Raw genomic sequence first — 19,760 nt, 5'->3', positions numbered from 1 at the left:
GGATGTGTTTGCAGCCTCTGTGTTCAGCCTCCTGAGCAGATCATGAGAGCGGTAAGTGACAGATCGATAAGTGACAGTCCAGTGAGCAGATCGGGTCCCCGATGAAGATTGGACATCCTTCCATTTCTTATTATAATCGTTTTTCTCTATCAGGGAAACACAACAAGAGAGAGAAGATTCCCCAACACTGCAGTGACAGTCAGTGGGCGTGTCTAACGTGTAACCAATAGCAGTGCAGAAGGCAAGTTCTATATCAACCAATAGAAGTGCAGAACGTCTCTATATAAACCAGAGCACCACACAGACGCGAGATTGATTTATTATCAAAGACTCGTTGAGAATCATGACGGAGACTGAGATCGCCCAATCCCCCGCTCCTCCAACGGAGCCCGCCGCCAAGAAGAAGGCGACTAAGAAGACGGCAGCCGGAGGAGCCAAGAAAGGCAGCAAGAAGCCGTCCGGTCCCAGCGTGTCCGACCTCATCGTCACAGCCGTGGCCGCTTCCAAGGAGCGCAGCGGGGTCTCTCTGGCCGCCCTCAAGAAGCTCCTGGCCGCCGGAGGATACGATGTGGACAAGAACAACAGCCGCCTCAAGATCGCCATCAGGGCGCTGGTGACTAAGGGGAGCCTCGTCCAGGTCAAAGGACATGGAGCCTCCGGATCCTTCAAGATCAACAAGAAGCAGCAAGAGGGCGACAAGGCCAAGAAAGTCACCAAGAAGAAGCCATCGGCTGCGGCCAAGCCCAAGAAACCTGCGGCCGCCAAGAAGCCAGCCAAGTCCCCCAAGAAGAAAGTCCCCAGCAAAGCAGCCAAGAGCCCCAAGAAGGCCGCCCAGAAACCGGCAAAGGCTGCAGCTTCTCCCGCCAAGAAGGCGACAAAGAGCCCCAAGAAGCCCAAAGCTGCAGCCAAGCCGAAAAAAGCCGCCAAGAGTCCGGCTAAGAAGGCGGCTAAACCCAAGACAGCAGCCAAGCCCAAGAAGGCCGCTCCGAAGAAGAAATAAAGGAAGGCGGCAGTAGCCGGAGAACTCCTTCATCTCCACCCCCCAAAGGCTCTTCTCAGAGCCACCTACCTCCTCCTAACAGAGTTACACCTACCTACCTACACCCACCTCCTCCTAACAGAGCCACACCTACCTCCACATCGCTAATAGCACACAGCGCTCCGCATGTCTCTTTTACTACAGAACATCTAATAGACACAAATCAGATATGAGCGCTGATTGGCTGCAGAACGGCTGAATATCAGATATGATTGGCTGATTAATATTTCATTCTATAATGCGGCCGTTATAAGGAGAATCATTCTAATGATCTGGAGACAAATCATCCTCCGCTCATGTTACAATGATCGGCTACAAGACTCCTGTGTTATGAGGGGAAGGGAGTGTTTTCTAAACACAAGTTACAGATTCATCATGTGTTTTTTCCCGGCTCGGTATCTAATCGTACGATCCTCTTATTGGCTGTCAGATAAAGCGGGATCATTTGGATTGGTTATAGCCGGACATTTATAAATTGCTCGCCAACATGAGAATATATTTGCAGCAACAGCTGATCCCCCAGATGGGCGATAATGAATGAATTTCCAGATTAATTGTTTTCCTCTCCAGTCCCGGATGTATTCCTCCCTGTAATGTGAGCCGCCCCGGCAGAGATGTCTGATCTCCGGTGATGAGGGTTGTAGTATGGGAGGAGGTAGTAGAGGACATCCCTGAGCCCCCCATAGTGACGTCTCCATGTGGGCTGTGTAAGATTTACCCCCCAATCACATGTAATAATCGGATCCATCTTCAGATCTCTAATGACTTGACAAACATTCTCTTGTTACTTGGAATAAGAAATTGTCGGGTTTCTATAAAATGTAATGATTTGTCTTGTGTGAGAGAATGTGAAGAGTCCAAATAGAGACACAAAGATTGTAAAATCTGTTCACAGGAACGTTTGTTTTCCTCCGCTCTATAATGTCACATTGTATTGAGTACATAGAGAAGTGATTTGTTACTCTGGGATTGTATTAGAAATATTACAGATCAGCTTTGCTCAGACGGAGCTTCCGAGTGCAGAGAAGGGTGAGATGAAGAGATGTGGTGAGGAGTATTTGTATGATGTAGTGGTGATGAGATAGTATGGAGCTCTTTGTGAGGAGGATGTGGTGGCTCTGAGAAGAGCCTTTGTGTTGTGTGGGGGGTGATGAGGATGTTGGTCGGGGGGTATATTAGGCCCTCTCTCCGCGGATGCGGCGTGCCAGCTGGATGTCTTTGGGCATGATGGTGACCCTCTTGGCATGGATGGCGCAGAGGTTGGTGTCCTCGAAGAGTCCTACGAGATAAGCCTCGGAGGCTTCCTGCAGAGCCATGACGGCGGAGCTCTGGAAGCGCAGGTCGGTCTTGAAGTCCTGGGCGATCTCTCGGACGAGGCGCTGGAAGGGCAGCTTGCGGATGAGCAGCTCGGTGGATTTCTGGTAGCGGCGGATCTCTCGGAGAGCCACGGTGCCGGGCCTGTAGCGGTGAGGCTTCTTGACTCCGCCGGTGGCCGGGGCGCTCTTGCGGGCGGCTTTGGTGGCCAGCTGCTTGCGGGGAGCTTTCCCTCCGGTGGACTTACGAGCGGTCTGCTTGGTTCTTGCCATGGCTGATCAATACTTCCAATCTCCAGAAGAAACAAGTGTGAGAACACGGGCTGTGCGGCGTCTATTTATACACATCACTGCCTTCTGATTGGACAACTAACTCACACCCCTTTTCATGATTGGTTTACTTTTAAAAAAGCGCCATTTTTAAAATGCCCGCCAAGATCTGCCCGTTATCTGTGTTAGTAGAGTTACCGTCTTTGTGTGGGGTGGGGGAGGGGAGTTCCTCCACATCATACAAGATCTCCATATTACCAAAAAGAGAAAATATTATTCATACATATTTTTATAATCAAAGATTAGAGACTCTTCTCGGTGTAAGAATTAGGAGCTCTGACATTGGAATGCTCGTCTCCATAATACAGAAAATCCTCCTCCGATCTCACTGATCGGATTATTCCGTTCTTTAGTGAATAACAAGTAGAAAGGTGACTTGTACAGCTTGTTCCATCCAGCACAATTCTGTACTAACATGGAGGGACAGATCGCTGAGCAGACAATGAATCGTGTCCCACCAGCATTGTCCTCCCTGCTCCGGACACATCTGGGATCGGTGCGATCATTACTTCTAGATGTTCCATGTGGATCAGCATTAGATCATTGAACTCCTATTGCTGGATTTACATTATAATCGGTGTGCCGCCAACTCCTACCGGGGGATTTGAGGGAATGGACACAGGGCGACATCTAGATTACATAATCAATCCGATACATTTACATGAATTGGGTTTTATTTGTCAGAAAATGCTGCAAAAAAATGATTTGAACTATAATTCTCATGATATCATGTCACCATTAGAAGGAGAATGACAGCTCTGATATGGAGCATATGAGAGGGTCTTATGAAGAGCATTTGTGTCTTTTTTGGATGATGGGGGGTGTTGAGGATTTAATTGGTGCTGATGTACTACATGAACATAACATATTATTATTTTTATTTGACAAAATGTATATAGCGCTAAAAATGTAAACAGCTCTTTACAATACAAGGGTGACAGTACAATCTCTATACAGTTCAATACAAAATGAATACGAGCGTCCTGCTCATGGAGTTTACAATCTAAAGAAATATTTTTATAATCAAAGATTAGAGAGACTTCTTATCAGTGTAATAATCAGAAACATTGAGATTGGATTATTTGTGCCCATATTTCAGTAAATTAGATGACACAAACAGAGATAACCCCCAGGATCTGAGGGATGTATGATAATCTGCATTACAATGTGTAACCTTCACTTTCTAATCTGTGTAATGTAATCTGAGGCAACTGAAATTCACCAAATACCCCAATACACAAAATATATATATATATATACACATATACACACACACAAAATAGAGAGGGAGAGATACAGACCAGGAAAGACAATGTATGTCCAGCTGATGATCTAATCCGTCTCTTCCCCCCGATCTAAGGTGAGTAGATGATTTTATGTATATATTATCTTTGGACTCCCATAAAGAAAACAGATGCTGTATGACAAAATGAAAACACAAGGAGATCTATTAGTAAAAATTCTAAGCAGATGATCCCTAAACTATTCCTAATATGTAAGCATCCCCCCTGTATATGTGTCTCCAGACATTATCGTGATTTGTGAAGAGTCCAAGATCATTTATAAAACGGAAAACAAACGTGTCGGTTAAAAATGACGTAATAAAGATATTATATATGTGTAATCCTTCTATACATACAAATCCGCTTTCAATGTACGGGGAAAATCTCCCATGTATTCTCCGAGGAGCAACACTGACACCTAGTGGTGACAAAATGCATGTCTTTTATACGGGGAAGACATACAATGTGATTGAATGGTTTGTTCCCACTAGCACAATATTCATCTATAAATTAGATCCTCCGGATATCCATTCTACAGGACGGGTCTAAGTGGGGAAAAAAAAAAATCTTCTGGAATTTCTCAATAAAGGGAATCTGGAAGACTAGCTGGTATTCGGATGGATTTATTCTAATTCATCCACAAATGTACAACTCCCCATCAGATTGTACAAAATGATCTTTCATAATCTATTAATTCTTCACTTGTGTTAAAGATAAAATGTGATGAGAGCTCATTGATGGAAATGGTGGGTGGCTCTTAGAAGAGCCTTTGTGTCTTGTGTTGGGATGATGATGATGATGGGGGATTACTTGGCGCTGGTGTACTTGGTGACGGCCTTGGTGCCCTCGGAGACGGCGTGCTTGGCCAGCTCTCCGGGCAGGAGGAGGCGGACGGCGGTCTGGATCTCCCGGGAGGTGATGGTGCGGCGCTTGTTGTAATGAGCCAGGCGGGAAGATTCGCCGGCGATGCGCTCGAAGATGTCATTGACGAAGGAGTTCATGATGCCCATGGCCTTGGACGAGATGCCGGTGTCGGGGTGGACCTGCTTGAGCACCTTGTACACGTAGATGGCATAACTCTCCTTCCTGCTCTTCCTCCGCTTCTTGCCGTCCTTCTTCTGGCTCTTGGTCACGGCTTTCTTGGAGCCCTTCTTGGGCGCCGGGGCGGACTTGGCTGGTTCAGGCATGATCAGGATGAATGTGATCTCCTCCGCTGTGTGTAGAGAATGTGTGCTGGAGCCGCCCTCATGTGCTAATTTTATAGGCGTCCTATGCAAATGAGTCTCCTCCCTCCTCACTCTTCTATTGGAGGATTCAGTCATGTGACGGGGAGGAGTGGAATACTTTCCTTCCTCGTTTACCGATTGGTATAGAAACCATTCAGAACACTATTGGCGGGCTTAAAAAGTAGCCAATCACAGTGTGTGACGTCAGAGCATTGACGGTATAAATACAAGGAGGCGCCCGAATTTGGTTATCTTTGTCAGAGTAACGACACAGAAATCTCACAATGTCTGGCCGTGGAAAACAAGGAGGCAAGGTTCGGGCTAAGGCCAAGACCCGATCATCCCGAGCTGGTCTGCAGTTCCCAGTCGGTCGTGTTCACCGTCTGCTCAGGAAGGGGAACTATGCCGAGCGGGTCGGGGCCGGAGCTCCCGTCTATCTGGCCGCCGTCCTCGAGTATCTGACGGCTGAGATCCTCGAGCTGGCCGGCAACGCCGCCCGCGACAACAAGAAGACCCGCATCATCCCCCGACACCTCCAGCTGGCCGTCCGCAACGACGAGGAGCTCAACAAGCTGCTGGGCGGCGTCACCATCGCCCAGGGAGGAGTCCTGCCCAACATCCAGGCCGTACTGCTGCCCAAGAAGACCGAGAGCCACAAGGCCGCCGCCAAATCCAAGTAATCCCAACAACTCCTTTCTAGTCCCAAATCCATTCATTTACAACACAAAGGCTCTTCTCAGAGCCACCCACATCTCTCTACAAAGAGCCCACACATACCTCATTGTGTCTACCACATCGCATGGAATGAGCCCTCAATTCTCTTCATAGCTTTACACAGGAAATACATTCTTATGTATTCACACTTCTAATACAGGAGAGTTGTACAGGGAGAACAATTACTACATATAAAGAGCCTGAAATGTATTATTGGGGGATCTGCTCATCTTACATGGACTGATAGTCATTGTCCTTTAAACTTTAGTTCTGCTGAATGTATTACAGCTCAGAAATCATTCATTATGTACCAAAACCATCACCCCCCCCAACTGATCAGGAACACAGATCTCAGAATTGTCCTATTATGGCGGGTGGGGTATGGAACGGATTGGCTTCGTTTTTAATTAATAGAACGTTACAATCCTCTCAGATCGGCTAATCTGACACAGAAATTGAATGATACAAAATGTCAATTCTTCCGGGGAACATTCCAGGCACTTAATAAACGCACTGAAATATTATGTTGTTTCAGGGGGGTTGTACTACAGGATCATAGAGATCAATGAAAAGTCTACAGAACAAGTATTTTCTGGGCTGAAAACAGAGAAAGATCTCAGAACACATTTCTTTGGATTCCTCATCATAAACATTATTGGCTCATGAAGGAAACGCCCACAGCTCTGATTGGCTCAGATTTCAAATGTGCCCGCCTGAATTCTTTAGAACGTTACAGACAAATAATCAGCCCTATTACACCGCCAAATCCGATGAGACATTGATCCGAGAAATATCATTAGCGCTTTATTTTCAAGCAGATTCATCGATTAGTCTGGAATAGAAATTGATTCAGAAGATTGTTGAATCATGTAAAGTGTGTTTTTCTCTGTTACTAGATTTATAAAAAGTGAAAGGACTGGTAAAAATCATGACACTCCCAGATACATATGTACAATGAATCAATAAAACAAACAGATCGGTATCCACTTTGTAACTAGAAATTAGCAAATTGTTAACAATGTTTCTAAGATATTATCTGCAGCGTATTGAATGGCTTTATCTTAGAAACATAAATGCGACTTTTTTTTCCCCTTTTCTGAATATGAAATTGTTATTAACAATAGTAACTGGTGATTTGTCTTCTCTGTGAAAATCTCCGAAAAATAATTAGAAAACCGTAATAAAGGAAGAATAGGTGTGTCATCAGATCTGTATAGGATGATGGGACTGGCCTCTATCAGATGTAACAATAACGGATTTCCCCCAAATTACAAGCAGAATAATAATATATATATATATATATATATATATATATATAAATGGACTGGTAGAAATCATGACGCTGCCAGATACATAAATGTACAATACAAAATACATAATAAGATCTGCATAGGATTATGTAACTAACTGAAAAAAAAAAGATACAAATATATAATCATCATGACATGCCAGAAAAATATGTACTATGAATCAAAGAAAATATTGCGCTTCTGATGAATTACATCCGTTTCCATGCAGCAAAATATTTAAAAGCTTCTAAATAAATTAAATTCTCTGCAGTGCAATAAATGAATAGACCCCGCCCCTTTTCAGGTCTCCAATCGGGTCCGCTCAGCTTTACACCCAGGAAAGAGAGATGGGGGGGGGGCGCATTCCTTGGTTTATCAAAATAATCTTTATAAATATGAAAAATTGAAAACGGGTGTTTGTTATGAAGCGTTAAATATTTTTGTTCTCCGTGTAATCTCCAAATACACATGCGATGTCTGACCATACACTGTTCGATCCTTTTTACTAAAGCTACCTAACACAACTAAATTATTTATCCAATTGGGTAGAAAATGGATCTATAAATAGATTGTACAATCAGCACTCAGGATGATGTAGTGATTTTTGGAGATGGATGCGGTATATAGATCTTTGTATGAGAAGGTAGGTGGCCCTGAGAAGGACCTTTGTGTAGATGAAGTGGGTAGGTGTCTATGAGGGTTTATCCTCCGAATCCGTAGAGAGTGCGCCCCTGGCGTTTGAGAGCATAGACGACATCCATGGCGGTGACGGTCTTCCTCTTGGCGTGCTCGGTGTAGGTGACGGCATCGCGGATGACATTCTCCAGGAAAACCTTCAGCACTCCGCGGGTCTCCTCATAGATGAGGCCGGAGATGCGCTTGACACCCCCTCTGCGGGCCAAACGGCGGATGGCGGGTTTGGTGATGCCCTGGATGTTGTCCCGGAGCACCTTCCTGTGCCGCTTGGCGCCTCCTTTCCCCAGACCCTTCCCTCCTTTACCGCGACCAGACATCTCCGAGATCTTCAATATTCAGACGTACAGTAAAGAAACCGCTCACAGCCGCCTCTTTATATTCAGCCTGAGCGGACCTGATGGAGAATAAGTGGGCAGGGTTAGAGGAGGGCGTGTCCTAACATCACGATAAGTCCGCCTCTCCAGGTTCTAAATTATCCAATCCTCAGCCGTTTCTCGGTTTGAATTTCCCGCTCTATGATGTTCTTTGTTCTCTAATTAGGGAAAGGCCAACTGATTGAACAAAGTCCCTGTGTGTAGGGAACGTTCTAGAACCCGATCAATTAGGAATAGAAGTTCTGCTTTCTAATTTCTCCTCTGTATTTGTTAGCGGAGAAGACAGATCATATTCACTAAACAATGATAGAAGCGCAGAGATGGCGTCTGTGCCACCGCAGTGATCGTGACTTCCATCTGATCGTCTCTTATACAGAGAGACATCATTACTGATCACTGCCGGCTATAGAAAGGTGAGCGGATGGAACGTATTAGAGGAGACTTTTCTACTCCCTATGATGACCATTGGATGTCACCTGATAATCATTACTGGGGAGATCGGTGGTGAGGTCATGTCTCTGACGTCATCCAGTATCACCCGAAGAAATGTCTTCTGAACATTCACATATGAGGAAGAAAATATAAAAATATAATATTATCGTAATATATAAATCAATATATTATGTTTAAAAGCAAATTGTCAAAAACACCTTAAAATGCAGCATTTGTCACTCCCCACCCCTCCCAAAACGGGATGATTAGTAGAGTGCGCCCCAATAAACAGATAAATGACCCCGACCGGAAAATGAAAGAAGAATACCAGAGATATGAGCGCATTCACATGACCATACAACCCCTTTATTGTAAAATCACTATAGACATACAAAGTCCTCTTTACCCGTTATCTTCCCTCCTACCCCAATGTCTTAGGGAAAAATATCAGTTCTCCAGTCATATCAAGGAAGTCATTTTTTCCCAATAATTGTCACAATCATTTAGCCGACCTTTTAATAAATCTGACCTGAGAAGTCTTCCTAGATCATTAACACATAGCTGGCTACACATTATACAATATTCTTGTTCAATGTTCCTTTAGATTTACTAAAAACAGATAATATGAGGTCAGACCCAAACACTTTCAAATTGTATTCAATCAGACAGGCCCTTGCAATACATAGTTTAAGGTAAATCTAAAGGAAATCGACCAAAAAATTGTATAATATGTAGGCAGCTTTCCTGGATATAGAGTTCTCCTTTCAATCGATCCCCCTGTTGATCATCTTCTATTAGAATGGGGATAAGATCCGGCACGGCTGCTGCACATAACCAGAGGTGTGCAAACCAATCCAATCCCTCAGTGTACATACATCAATCAATCTCATCTTATCATTGTACTATATCAAACCATGTGTTAACACTGATCACAATATCACATCGGGCAGCACACAGTCCTTTATAGAAGTTAGAAAACGTTTCCTAAGCCACTGGATATGTTTAGCACCTCAATGAATTTACACATGATCTCCAAACCTGGGAACCATTTTATTCCCAACATCATCCCCCCGTGTCTGAAAGTTTTTTTATACTGAGTTGAATGAATTTGTATTTAATTTTTGATATGAAACATGACATGGCAAATACAGAGTAATGGGATGATAACAGTACGACCAGCACACAACAAAACATTTGGTACCAACATAAAATACATTTTATTATCTGAAGAAATTGCCCAGATCTGTGATTGGTGCAATTTTCACATTCTATAATTCAAATTTCTATGGAACGTTCCAATGATCTCAGATAGAATAATCCGACAATAAAATCTTATATCTCTTCCTCCGGGGTTTATCCACCCAAGAATAATAAATCCGTTAGAAATATGAATGTCACATTTCTTCTAGTCTTTTCTTTTACTCCATAATGCAGAATCCGCCCTGCTAGAGAATGTTTGCTATAGAGATCAAAAACGGAAACGCACACAGCTCTGATTGGCTCAGATTTCAAATTGCTACTTTCAAATTTGCCCGCCTGAATTGAGAAGAACGATACAGAGAAATAATCATCCCTATTATACCGCCAATTCCGACACGGAGATCATCAGATGAGACATTTATCCAAAAATATCATCAATGCTTTATTTGCATTGATTAGTCCGGAATTAATACAAGTGGAGTTTAAAGATTATTGAATAATGTAAAACATTTCCATATGTTCTCCTTTATTCCAAGTCCTCGGAATGCAGAATACTAAATGGAAACATATAGAAATAGAATAGAAATAGGTAAAAATTATGACATGTCAAACAAATATTGTACAATTAATCAATAAATCCCCTTCCCGCCGACCGAACGCACATATGCGTCCTCGGCTTTCCGGGGTTATACCGGGATGATGCCCGCAGCTGCAGGCATCATCCCGGTACCGTTGTTTTCAGCGGGCGATCGGCTACCCGAATATAACAACCGATGCGGCTAAAAGCCGCTCGGCTGTTATACCGGAGGAGCGGGAGGGGACATCCCCCCCCTCCCGCCGCCTCCCGCCGCCTCCCGCCGCCTCCCGTGCGATCGGGAGGCCCGGTGTCCATTCGGGAATCTCCGGCAGCTGGGGGCGGGCTGGAACGAAGCTGTGAGCGGCTTCGTTCCAGCCCTCTAATTGTAAACGCGGAAGCGACGTCATGACGTCACTTCCCGTTTACTCGGCTGCCAATGGCGCCAAATTTAAAAAAGTACACAGTATTCAGAATCGCCGTTTTTGAAGTGTAAAGGAGGGATGAGGGGTCTTTTAGACCCCCCATCCCTCCATAAAGAGTACCTGTCACCACATATTACTGTCACAAGGGATGTTTACATTGCTTGTGACAGCAATAAAAGTAAAAAAAAAAAAAAAAAAAATTTAAACACAATTTATAAAAGTACAAAAATAAATAAAATAAATAAATAAAAAAAAATTTTTAAAGTGCCCCTGTCCCCGCGAGCTCACGCAGCGAAGAAAACGCATAGGGAAGTAGCGCCCACTTATGTAAACGGTGTTCAAACCACACATGTGAGGTATCGCCGCGATCGTCAGAGCGAGAGCAATAATTCTAGCCCTAGACCTCCTCTGTAGCTCAAACCTGGTAACCGTAAAAATTTTTTAAAGCGTCGCCTATGGAAATTCATAGGTACCGTAGTTCGTCGCCATTCCACGAGTGCGTGCAATTATAAAGGGTGACATGTTTGGTATCTATTTACTCGGCGTAACATCATCTTTCACATTATACAAAAAAATTGGGGTAACTTTACTGTTTGGATTTTTTAAAATTCATGAAAGTGTCACTTTTCCAAAAATTTGCGTTTAAAACACCGCTGCACAAATACCGTGTGATAAAAAATATTGCAACAATCGCCATTTTATTCTTTAGACTCTCTTCTAAAAAAATATATATAATGTTTGGGGGTTCTAAGTAATTTTCTAGCAAAAAATACGGATTTTAACTTGTAAACACCAAATTTCAAAAATAGGCTTAGTCATGAAAGGGATAAAGATAAATATAATGTTGTGCTTCTGATGAATTTCTATTCAGAAAAATATTGAAAAGCTTCTAAATAACTGAAATTCTCTGCAGTGTAAAAAAAAAAAAACTAGACCCCCCCCTTCTCCTCCTGTCTCCCATCAGGTCCGCCTATCCTTACACCCAGGAAACTGAGATGTGAGAAGCAGTGTGTTTCTTTCTTTTCTTTTCAAAATAATGTTTAATAAATATGAAATTACTTTGAACAATTGAAGCTACTGTGTGTGTTTCTGTTATGAAGTGTTAAAGATTCATGTTCTCTGTATAACCTCCAGGTATAAATAAAAAATAATTGAGAAGAAGGAATAAATTCATCTCCTGGACATGTATTGCTGTTGCATTAATGTATCTGAATACAACAGAATATTTAAGAGCCTTATAAAGGAATGACATTCTCTATTTTATTGTAATGAATGGGTGTGACTCCGCCTCTTTCCCAGGAAGGTTTCCATCAGGTCCGCTCAGGCTGTATATAAGGAGGAGGCTGTGTGCGGTTTCTTTACTGTTCGTCTGAATATTGAAGATCTCGGAGATGTCTGGCCGCGGTAAAGGAGGGAAGGGTCTGGGGAAAGGAGGCGCCAAGCGGCACAGGAAGGTGCTCCGGGACAACATCCAGGGCATCACCAAACCCGCCATCCGACGTTTGGCCCGCAGAGGGGGTGTCAAGCGCATCTCCGGACTCATCTATGAGGAGACCCGCGGAGTGCTGAAGGTTTTCCTGGAGAATATCATCCGCGATGCCGTCACCTACACCGAGCACGCCAAGAGGAAGACCGTCACCGCCATGGATGTCGTCTATGCTCTCAAACGCCAGGGGCGCACTCTCTACGGATTCGGAGGATAAACCCTCATAGACACCTACCCACTTCATCTACACAAAGGCCCTTCTCAGGGCCACCTACCTTCTCATACAAAGATATATATATACACCGCTATTTGCTTTATTAGTAAATGTAATCTAAATGACGCGTCCTACACATTTATGTAGCGGGAGGGTTTGGACATGTGACATTCGTCCTATGTAGGCGATCGAAGTGTGATCAGACTGTAGGAGAGGGGATTGATCAATCGGCCAAATAAAATCAGTCAGTCGTTTGGATTCGTCAGGAAACGTCCAGAACTGGGATCGGCTCAGCTTCAGTTGTAAATTTCTCCCCTAAGTCTAAGAACGTTCCATCCAGAGAACCAGATCTATTCTAGCGCCAAATCTCAGCAGGAAATGGATGGAGGATTTCTGTACAATTATCGGATTTCTTACTGGTGGAAGAAGTAAAGTTCTTATCTTGTAGTTTATCCCCCCCCCCCCCCCCCATTGTGTGCCGAATAAAAGGGCATGTCCCAGGATTGGTGATCGGAAAATTCATCGTCTCCATCATGTGTTTAAAATCGATCCCAGTTATTACTGAGCTCCGTTCTTTTCATCATGAAATATTGACTTCAACAGACTAAAGATTATTTACTCATCATCCATCTCCAAAAATCGCTACATCATCCTGAGTGCTGATTGTACAATTCTCTACCCAGTTAGATACAACATTAAATCATCCAGTTGTGTTCTTATATAGCTTTAGTAAAGCAGATTGAACAATCAGAGTGTATGGTCCGCTAGATATCGCAGTATACCTGGAGATTACACGGAGAACATGAATCTTTAACACTTCATAACAGAAATACCAGTTTACATGTTTCATATTTATAAACATTATTTTTAAAAAGGAACAAAGAAATGCATTTTTTTGCCCGACATCTCTCCTTACTGGGTGTAAGCCTTAGCGGACCTGATGGGAGACATGAAAAGGGGCGGGGTCTATTCCTGTATTACACTGCAGAGAAATTTCTGCATTCCGAGGACTTGGAATAAAAGAGAACATACAAAAATGTTGTACATTATTCAATAGTCTTCAGATTTCATTTCTATCCATCCCGGACTCATCACCCATTCATTTAAAACACAGAATTTTATTGTTTTTTAAAGTCTGCAATTTTCAGATACATTAAGAAAACACAAATCTATTCTTCCTTTACTACGGGTGTCTATTTCTTTTTCTGGAGATTACAGAGAACATTCATCTGTCACATCATAACAGAGAACACAATCACCAGTTACTATTGTTAATAACAATTACATATTTATAAAGGATTACTAAAGAAAAGGGATAAAAAAAACATAAATATGTCTCATTTACTTAGAAACATTTTCCTGATTTCTAGATACAAAGTGGAGACATATTTGTTTTATTGATTCATTGTACAAATGTATCTGGCAGTGTCATGATTTCTACCAGTCCTTTCACTTTTCTTAAATCTAGTAACAAAGAACATATGGAAATGTTTTACATTATTCAGTAATCTTCAGTGTCTATTTCTATTCATTCCGGACAAATCGATGAATCTGCTTGAAAATAAAGCATTGATGATATTTTTTTGGATAAATGTCTCATCTGATGATCTCAGTGTCGGATTTGGCGGTATAATAGGGCTGATTATTTGTCTGTAACGTTCTTCACAATTCAGGCGGGCAAATTTGAAATCAGCAATTTGAAATGTGAGCCAATCAGAGCCGTGGGCGTTTCCTTCATCAGCCAATAATGTATTTGATGAAGAAAACAGAGAAATGTGTTCCGAGTTCTTTCTCAGATTTCAGCACAGAAAATACTTTTCATTGATCGCTATAGCAAACACTTTCTATGATTCTGTAGTACAAACCACTTGAAACAATTTATTTCAGTGAGTTTATTAACTGCCTGGAATGTTCCCCAGAAAATATAGAAATTTTTTATCATTCATTTTCTGTCACATTAGCCGATCTGAAATGATTGTAACGTTCTACTGGAAATTAAGCCAATCCGTTCTGAATCTACCCCCCCCCCCCCCCCCATAATAGGACAATTCTGAGATCTGTGTTCCTGAACAGTTGGGGAGATGATTGTTTTTCTATTTAATGATTTCTGATCTGTAATAAATTCAGCAGAACTAAAGTTTGAAGGACAATGACTATCAGTCCATGTAAGATGAGCAGATCCCCCAATAATACATTTCAGGCTCTTTATATGTAGTAATTGTTCTCCCTGTACAACTCTCCTGTATTAGAAGTGTGAATAAATAAGAATGTATTTCCTGTGTAAAGCTATGAAGAGAATTGAGGGCTCATTCCATGCGATGTGGTAGACACAATGAGGTATGTGTGGGCTCTTTGTAGAGAGATGTGGGTGGCTCTGAGAAGAGCCTTTGTGTTGCAAATGAATGGATTTGGGACTAGAAAGGAGTTGTTGGGATTACTTGGATTTGGCGGCGGCCTTGTGGCTCTCGGTCTTCTTGGGCAGCAGCACGGCCTGGATGTTGGGCAGGACTCCTCCCTGGGCGATGGTGACGCCGCCCAGCAGCTTGTTGAGCTCCTCGTCGTTGCGGACAGCCAGCTGGAGGTGTCGGGGGATGATGCGGGTCTTCTTGTTGTCGCGGGCGGCGTTGCCGGCCAGTTCGAGGATCTCAGCCGTCAGATACTCGAGGACGGCGGCCAGATAGACGGGAGCTCCGGCCCCGACCCGCTCGGCATAGTTCCCCTTCCTGAGCAGACGGTGAACACGACCGACTGGGAACTGCAGACCAGCCCGGGATGATCGGGTCTTGGCCTTAGCCCGAACCTTACCTCCTTGTTTTCCACGGCCAGACATTGTGAGATTTCTGAGATGTCAGATGAAGATGTAAAACTTCTTCCCGCTTCCTTATATTTATACCGTCAATGCTCTGACGTCACACACTGTGATTGGCTACTTTTCAAGCCCGCCAATAGTGTTCTGACTTGTTTCTACACCAATCGGTAAACGAGGAAGGAAAGCATTCCACTCCTCCCCATCACATGACTGAATCCTCCAATAGAAGAGTGAGGAGGGAGGAGACTCATTTGCCTAGGACGCCTATAAAATCAGCACAAGAGGGCGGCTCCAGCACACATTCTCTACACACAGCGGAGGAGATCACGTTAATCCTGATCATGCCTGAACCAGCCAAGTCCGCCCCGGCGCCCAAGAAGGGCTCCAAGAAAGCCGTGACCAAGAGCCAGAAGAAGGACGGCAAGAAGCGGAGGAAGAGCAGGAAGGAGAGTTATGCCATCTACGTGTACAAGGTGCTCAAGCAGGTCCACCCCGACACCGGCATCTCGTCCAAGGCCATGGGCATCATGAACTCCTTCGTCAATGACATCTTCGAGCGCATCGCCGGCGAATCTTCCCGCCTGGCTCATTACAACAAGCGCCGCACCATCACCTCCCGGGAGATCCAGACCGCCGTCCGCCTCCTCCTGCCCGGAGAGCTGGCCAAGCACGCCGTCTCCGAGGGCACCAAGGCCGTCACCAAGTACACCAGCGCCAAGTAATCCCCCATCATCATCATCATCATCATCCCAACACAAGACACAAAGGCTCTTCTAAGAGCCACCCACCATTTCCATCAATGAGCTCTCATCACATTTTATCTTTAACACAAGTGAAGAATTAACAGATTATTAATACTATGTTTGTACAATCTGATGGGAAGTTATACATTTGAGGATGTATTATAGTTGGAATAAATATATCTAAATATCAGCTAGTTTTCTACATTCCCTTTATTGGAATTCTTAATTTGTTTCCATTGTACAGACTATCTGGAGGATCTGATTTGTACATCAATATTGTCGGCTAGTGGGAACAAACCATCCAATCACATTGTATATCTTCCCAGATCCCGTACAGAAGACATGTCTTTTTATAACCACTAGGTGTCAGTGTTGCTCCTCAGAATACATGGAAGTTTATCTACACGATTTCTGATCTATAATGTTTTTTCATTGTGTGATAAATACAAGCTATAAATCCAAATATGTTTAGATTTACAGAATTAATTTATACCAGAAAAGTGCATTAATAATAGATCTAGATGTCCGCCTGTATTTTCTCTCCCTAAATCCTTATACAGCAAAGTAACCTTTTTCTGACACAGATTAAAAAAAAAAAAAAAAACACGTTTAATAAGGATAATTTTGTTGCCTAGATGTCCTTCTGTTTCCATTTCCCCAAACTCCCAGTATGAATTGTAAGTCCTGATTAGTTTTATTGTTCCTCGGGGATTCAGAAAGAGAACTATGAGATCACATTGTATCTCTTCCCTGATCCCCGCACACAAGTCATGTCTCCTATCACCACCAGGTGTCAGTGTTGCTCCTCCATAGAGAACACATTGGAGCAGTTTAGTTGAATTTCCTCCAAATGGATCTGATCTCATCGTTTCTAGATGATTTACAGCAGAACTTCAGTTATTTTTTTCATCTATTAAATCTTCTGCCCTTGTTGTTTTAACTTTGGATAGTAAAAAAATAAAATATACAGCCTTATACAGCCCACTTCCTGTTTCCTGTCTAGTAAAAAGCCTAGGTTTGTGCTATCATGCACAGCTCTCTAACTCTGAGTTTGCAAGGGGGAGTCATAAGAGAGCCAATGAGAACTGCAGAGCTGAAGATGTGCCTCTATGTAAATCCAGGAAGTGAACAGGCAGAAGCTGAACTGCCTAAAGTTAAATGATTGCAGCCAGACTCACTGGAGGGAGATTTCTGGCAAATACATAATCACAGTATAGGTAAAAAAAAAAAAAAAAAAAAAGCAAAGTGGTTAGAGGGAAGTTTCAGAATGGCAAATATATTTTTATTACAAATTATGTGAGCAGACTGAAGTTCCTCTTCTACGGTGAAAAACCTCATGTGATGCAGCAGCCCCCCAAAGCCCCCCTTTTACTTACCTGAACCCGATCTTTCCAGCGTCGGGGATGAGCACAACAGCTTGTGTCTCTAGTTCTGATTGGATAGATTGATAGCAGTGCAGCCATTGGCTCACACTGCTGTCAATCAAATCCAATGACGCGCGAGGCAGAGTCCCACTGTCTGTGTCAATTTCTTTATGCCACTCTGGTTGGTTTATGGTATTGTCTCCTATCCTATGTGCTGTGTCCATCGGTGGCCGCGGTTTTGTTTCTCCTCTCCGGGAGCTGCGATGTATAAATGGGGGGCTATCCTCCCCCCTGCTGTCCCCTCCCCTCTAATATTTGTATGGGTGGGGCCACCTTTACATCGGCGCCATATATCTACACCCATCGTGTGACTTCCGCATCCCTGCGGCTCCACGTTTTGGCGTGCAGCGCGTCATCCCGTTGGCTGGAGGAGCTCGCGCATGCGCAGCGCGGGCATCCACCGTAGCCATGCTCATATGGCATTAGGGGCGTAGCCCAATGCTCCCGCTCGGGGATTTAAGTTTGGAGGCTGTGACATGGCAAACTCTCCTTTCTCTCTCCACTTGGATTGTTCCCTCACATCTGAGAGGTCCTACACATTAGTAAGCTCACCACAGTCATCTACTATGTCATTCTATTTTACTTAACCTCACTTGCACATATTATGTGTGAATTGTTATATTTATTACCAACCAGCAAAAAACATCTCTCTATTTTTTCTTCCTTTATCTTGGTTTGTTTTATCTTACTCTTCGTGTTGTGTTCATATCCACCCTTGTTTGTCTGTGCTCTCCTCTCATTCTAGTATACTACATGGACATATAAAGATACCTATATTTTTACATATTTATCTCACCATTATGGTGTTTACCATCAGATCTATATATATATTTTACTGCCAACATTGTTATTATACTATACATGGCTAATGAGACACACCAAGGAATATAATCCTTTTCACATCATGCATCCTTTACACCCTTCCTATTATTTTCTTTTCTTTCCTGTTTGTATCCACGCCCACCATGTCATGGATTTCTCTATATAAGAGTGATATTACATTACTTATACTCTTCAACTACTATTTAGTTTTACTTTGACCCAGATACATATATATATAATTTTTATTACAGTTATCATGACATGTGTGACCATTGGGGCATCCCAGGATACACAACATTCCCTTTCTTTTTCTTCGCCATGTCCGCCTTCTGCAAGACCCCTGTTCGGTTGCTGCGGGCTACGCCCCTTTAGCTCCCGGTTGGAGCACTCTCCGCTACTGCCTTGTAGACCAGTCCTATGGACCCATTAACCATAATGTAAGTATGGGGTGCCTCTTCTAGGCCACGTGCTTCTTTTCTGACCATAATCATCATTGAATGTTATATCTTATCGATACCTATTATTTTTTAGATATCCTGCATATACATCAACTCCTGAGGAAGCGAGCAGAGCTCGTGAAACGCGTCGAGTACAAAAGTTGTATATGTATACTATGTATCTTATTACTGTAACCAACATGTCAATGGTCTAACCATGCCCTATGATGTTTTTATGCTCATCGAAAATCATGTTTTTGGAACTTCAATAAATCTTTACACTATTTATCATGACCTCTATGACCAACTCATTTAAAGTCCCATGGGCTAATTCCTTCTGTTTTGACTGTCTGTGTCAATAGACGCAGCAGCAGGACATGAGAGCGCGCCCGCACTGGTGCCCCGAGGGAGAATGTCTCTCCAACGGGGGCACTTGAGAAGAGGAAGAGCCAGGAGCGCTGCTGAGGGACCCCAGAAGAGGAAGATCGGGGTCCACTCTGTGCAAAACCAATTGCACAGAGGAGGAGAGTATGACATGTTTGTTTAAAAAAAAAAAAACTTATCCTTTTTAGTGTTAGGGTCTGCCTCATTGCATACAATTTGAAAGTGTTTAGGTTTGACGTCATATTATATGGTTTTGGTAACTCTAAAGGAAGATTGTATAATGTATGGCCAGCCTACAATGTCTAAATATACAATCAGATCTCCCAAACATGTATGTCCTGCTCCTTCTTAGATAGATGTGGGTGGCTCTGAGAAGATAAGTTGGGTCTGGTAATGGAAAATAATTGATTTGGTTTACTTGGCGGCTGGTGGGTAGCAAACCAACACCACACCCCCGTGGGAGACATATGGAAATACGGTGATTACCACCCCCATGGGAGAGGGACAAAAAGATGGTAAACACCACCCCCCGCGCGCAGGAGATGG

General features: G+C 43.3%; 3 protein-coding genes across 3 annotated transcripts; 1 reads left to right on the top strand and 2 right to left on the bottom strand.

The window, feature by feature from the left end:
* Positions 1–320: 320 nt before the first annotated feature.
* LOC141105387 (histone H1.3-like) lies at positions 321–1,063 on the top strand. Its single transcript, XM_073595255.1, has one exon. It carries the CDS (start codon positions 344–346, stop codon positions 998–1,000), a length of 657 nt encoding a protein of 218 aa, XP_073451356.1. The 5' UTR covers positions 321–343; the 3' UTR covers positions 1,001–1,063.
* A 1,147-nt stretch (positions 1,064–2,210) lies between these two features.
* LOC141105386 (histone H3) lies at positions 2,211–2,658 on the bottom strand. Its single transcript, XM_073595254.1, has one exon. The coding sequence runs from the start codon at positions 2,623–2,625 to the stop codon at positions 2,215–2,217; it is 411 nt and encodes a 136-aa protein (XP_073451355.1). The 5' UTR covers positions 2,626–2,658; the 3' UTR covers positions 2,211–2,214.
* A 12,339-nt stretch (positions 2,659–14,997) lies between these two features.
* LOC141105385 (histone H2A.J) lies at positions 14,998–15,445 on the bottom strand. The gene has a single exon (XM_073595253.1). The coding sequence runs from the start codon at positions 15,423–15,425 to the stop codon at positions 15,030–15,032; it is 396 nt and encodes a 131-aa protein (XP_073451354.1). The 5' UTR covers positions 15,426–15,445; the 3' UTR covers positions 14,998–15,029.
* Between the last annotated feature and the right edge of the window lie 4,315 nt (positions 15,446–19,760).

This window comes from Aquarana catesbeiana, linkage group LG08 (genome assembly GCF_042186555.1).
Source record: "Aquarana catesbeiana isolate 2022-GZ linkage group LG08, ASM4218655v1, whole genome shotgun sequence".
Classification (NCBI taxonomy): Eukaryota; Metazoa; Chordata; class Amphibia; order Anura; family Ranidae; genus Aquarana; species Aquarana catesbeiana.
This window is presented reverse-complemented; position numbering and strand designations above follow the sequence as displayed.